We start from the raw sequence: 4,025 nt of genomic DNA, 5'->3' as shown, positions 1-4,025 counted from the left end.
TGTCCGTGACTGTCATCCCGAGCCCCCACCCCTGCCTTCTCTCCCTACATATCTTCTTAACTTTAACGAGCCTCGTTAAGATCACAATAATATTCCACCCACTAATTGTTCATTCCATTCAACAAATAGGCGAGCCTCTGCTTCGACTTCACACGAGTCACGAGAGGGAGGGTGCTGTTGAGATTGGAGTTCCTGATAACCCCCAGTGTGCGCAGCCGAAGTGGTGAAAGCCTCTACGTACTGGCTAATGATTGGCACGCTTGACAGTGATTGGCAGGGCTGCCATGACAACCCTACAACGACAGCGAGAAGACCAATAGAAAAGCGAAACAAAATATTTCAATGCTACACTCACGGTGGATTTAGGGGGAGATATTAAGAGGCTGGTGTCATTAGGCGATAGCTATTGAGTCATTCAAACTGAATTCGACGTTCTTTTTTCCTTCGCAAATTTCATTCTCTCTCAGGTCATTTCCATGGTTTTCAGATCGCCTTTAGAGCTTTATCCCTCTCATTTATTCCTGCCAAACTTTGCTGATCGCCCTTTGCTCTTGGCGAGCAGCGCGCCCAGCACCAGGTCTCCCGAAGACTTGTCAATGTTTCAGCTACCGACCTTAAACTTCTCTCCAGAGCAAGTGGCGAGCGTCTGCGAGACGCTGGAGGAGACCGGGGACATCGAGCGGCTGGGTCGCTTTCTGTGGTCTCTTCCAGTGGCACCAGGCGCTTGCGAGGCGATCAACAAGCATGAATCCATCCTACGTGCACGAGCTGTGGTTGCCTTCCACACAGGCAATTTTCGTGATCTCTTCCACATTTTGGAGAACCACAAGTTTACCAAGGACTCGCATGGCAAACTGCAGGCGATGTGGCTAGAGGCTCACTATCAGGAGGCCGAGAAACTGCGAGGGCGTCCCCTAGGACCGGTTGATAAGTATAGGGTGCGAAAGAAGTTTCCTCTGCCAAGAACCATCTGGGACGGTGAGCAGAAGACGCATTGTTTCAAAGAGCGGACACGGAGTCTTTTACGGGAGTGGTACCTTCAGGACCCCTACCCGAACCCTAGCAAGAAAAGGGAACTGGCACAAGCCACTGGACTCACTCCTACACAGGTCGGAAATTGGTTTAAAAATAGGAGGCAACGAGACAGGGCAGCGGCAGCGAAAAACAGGTCAGCTGCTTTATTTGTTACATTTCGTTGGACGTTTTGTGCTTCAGGTATTAAGTAAGATACAGCAACATATATTTTTATAAACTGACTGTTGTTAAATATGTGATCAGAATAGTATTGCAGTGAAAGCTGAAATAGACTTTAAACACAAGAAGGGAGAACGACGACATTTTTGTTGTGCCATTTGTGAAATGATTAGAAAGTCTGAACCACAGCCAAAAGAACGAGATTAAAGATTATTTTACAAAGTTGTTATCATACGGGAAATTAATGGGAAATGTTTTTCTTCTTCTGAAACATTCTTTAATGAAATATGGAATACCTTAGAAGAACATGAATTCACAGCAAACCCTCCTATTGTTTTCTGCTTACTTGAAATGTTGTTACAAAACAATTTTTTTTTTTTTAAATCATCCTCAACACATGTAAGCTTTAATCACAAATTGGTAGAAATAACAGAATAGAAATAACAATACAGTTATTGATAAAGCTTAATTGACAAACAAACACTTTAGACGCACAATTTCTGTGTTCCAATATTTAAAGGTAAATAACAAAGTCATTCTTTCTAAATAGGAAGACACAACGTGATTTCACACTTTTCTCGGACAACATAAAGACAAAATAATTCATTTAAATTATTCTAAATATTCCAGGGGCTCGTGATTTTATTTATTTATTATGAAGTACGTAAATTAGTTATTGAGTAGTATGTCAGGTGATTTGCTAAATGTATTTCTCCTTACACGCTGAATAGTATTATGTGTCTTGGAAATGAAAAAGTAACAGTAAATAAGTACTTAATTTGATAGCTGGTACAGGTTAATGAAATTCAGTTGCATAATTTAATTACAAATTGTGCTATATAGGATAATTTCACATCATATAAGCAATACTATCATGACATTTACTTAGAAAGCAACCATTTATTGATGTCATCTAATTTATTCATATAAACAATTGAAAACAACACGCATCAGTACAAAATAAATATTCAAGATTAGTGAATCAAATCCTGAGGACTATAAATGTGCTAATGTATTGTATGGACTTAATCCTTGTAGCGGCAGTGCTACATCTTTTTCAGTGATATAGCTGTAGAATTAACTTTACTGTTTATTTTTATTTTATTAATTTATTTTCAAATCTGAGAGCACTATTTCGTTTTGAAAGCATATAGTTAGCATAATACGTGTTTTTCATTTAAAAAAAGGGCCTACAACAATAATATTCTAATGGCATACCATTCTCTTAATTTTCTATTGCAGGCTCCAGCACCAATCAATAGGGCAGAATGGCATGCGGTCCCTTTCAGAATCCGGCTGCACCCCACGCAGTTCGGCGGAGTCGCCATCGACAGCGGCTAGTCCAACTACCAGTGTCTCCAGTATGACAGAACGTGTCGACACGGGCACGTCAATTCTTTCAGTAACATCAAGTGACTCGGAATGCGACGTATGATACGCAAAAAGAGAAATATATACAGGAAATATGGACCTGAATAAACTTCAAGAATTATCGGGGAAGATAAAAAAGAAAATAATAATAATTGATATTATTATTATTATTATAAAAAAGAAAAGCATAAAAGCACGTCTGTTTTTCAAGCGCTTTCAATGGAACACACCCCACATCTTTCCCCACCCCATCACTTGCATGATATATATAAATTATCTATATATATATTTTTATTTTTTTCCTCCTTGTTTTTGTTTACGGGGGGAACAAGCCCCACGTTGTTATGTCTACCAGCACCACCGCGAAGAGGGAATTACCAGAAAACGGTGTCCGTTGCCTTTTTTCTGTTTTAGTCTGAGTGATGAAGAGCAGCCAGGATGCAATCATTTTTCCTTTATGTTCATCAGACAATCATTTGAGTCGTAAGCACCTTTTTACTACACATCTGTCTCTGCCTGTGTGGGGTAGTCTACTGGTCAAATATGGAATTGAATTATGACTGGATGAGATTTTTATTTTTATTTCGAGATTTTATATTGAATTGTGTATATCTTAAATAATGCGACCATTCTCCTAGTCTGTAATATATGTGTAAAAGAAATGCGCCTGTAAATAATATTGCTCTACCGCCTCCATTCTCTTTTCTATCCCTGTTCACTTTTCTTGAATTGTGTCCCTACATAAACTACTCGTCAAAAAGTAACTATTAAGTGGTCTGGGCGTTTTGTTTATTTGTTTTTATACCATGAAAGAACGCTAGTGACCATGAATTATCAGTCGAGATTAATGCAAAAGAAAATATTGGACATCTTCATCGACTGACTGAAGTCGTTTCCTGTCCAGAGCTTATCATTCACTGTTACTTTCTTGCGTGTTTCTGTTAATGTAAATGTTTCTAAACTGAAAATACAGTATTGAATTTTGTTATAAAACTGTATTAAGTGTGTCATTTTCCACCAAACATTTTATTTACAAAAACATTCGAACTCTCCCTTTTGTCGAGCACATGAAATAAGCCAAACACGTGACGTACAACACCTCCGCCAAACAAACAAATTGAAAAGAAACGTTTTATACGTTTTTTTATTATGATTATTTGTATTTTTAAAAAATATATATTTTTGTTTATAGTGACATATTACTCTGAATTATGTCTGCAAAAATTAGGTGAATGCTCCATTGAAATGTCTAATGGAGGACTTCTCCCCTGACACATGCAGTGCCCCATAAACAACGAAACGGCTTTTTAAAATGCAAGGAGAAAGACATCTGGGCGAGCACTAGGGGCCAACAGAAAACCATACAAAGCACTTGACCTAGGAGCTCAATTACTTTAGTTGGTCCAGAATTTTTGGTAAACAGACGCTGTTTATTAAAGTAACATGATCTCTATATTTTT

The 4,025-nt window shown here is 38.4% G+C and overlaps 1 protein-coding gene across 1 annotated transcript; it reads left to right on the top strand.

The window, feature by feature from the left end:
* The first annotated feature begins 263 nt into the window (after positions 1-263).
* On the top strand, positions 264-3,524 carry LOC127618011 (homeobox protein SIX3-like). The gene is made up of 2 exons (XM_052090220.1): positions 264-1,168; positions 2,437-3,524. The coding sequence occupies exons 1-2, from the start codon at positions 477-479 to the stop codon at positions 2,627-2,629; spliced, it is 885 nt and encodes a 294-aa protein (XP_051946180.1). The 5' UTR covers positions 264-476; the 3' UTR covers positions 2,630-3,524.
* The last annotated feature ends 501 nt before the right edge of the window (positions 3,525-4,025 follow it).

The sequence above is a fragment of the Xyrauchen texanus genome, chromosome 24 (assembly GCF_025860055.1).
Source record: "Xyrauchen texanus isolate HMW12.3.18 chromosome 24, RBS_HiC_50CHRs, whole genome shotgun sequence".
Lineage (NCBI taxonomy): Eukaryota > Metazoa > Chordata > Actinopteri > Cypriniformes > Catostomidae > Xyrauchen > Xyrauchen texanus.
The sequence above is the reverse complement of the archived record's forward strand: the minus strand, read 5'-3'. Positions and strand labels throughout refer to the sequence as shown.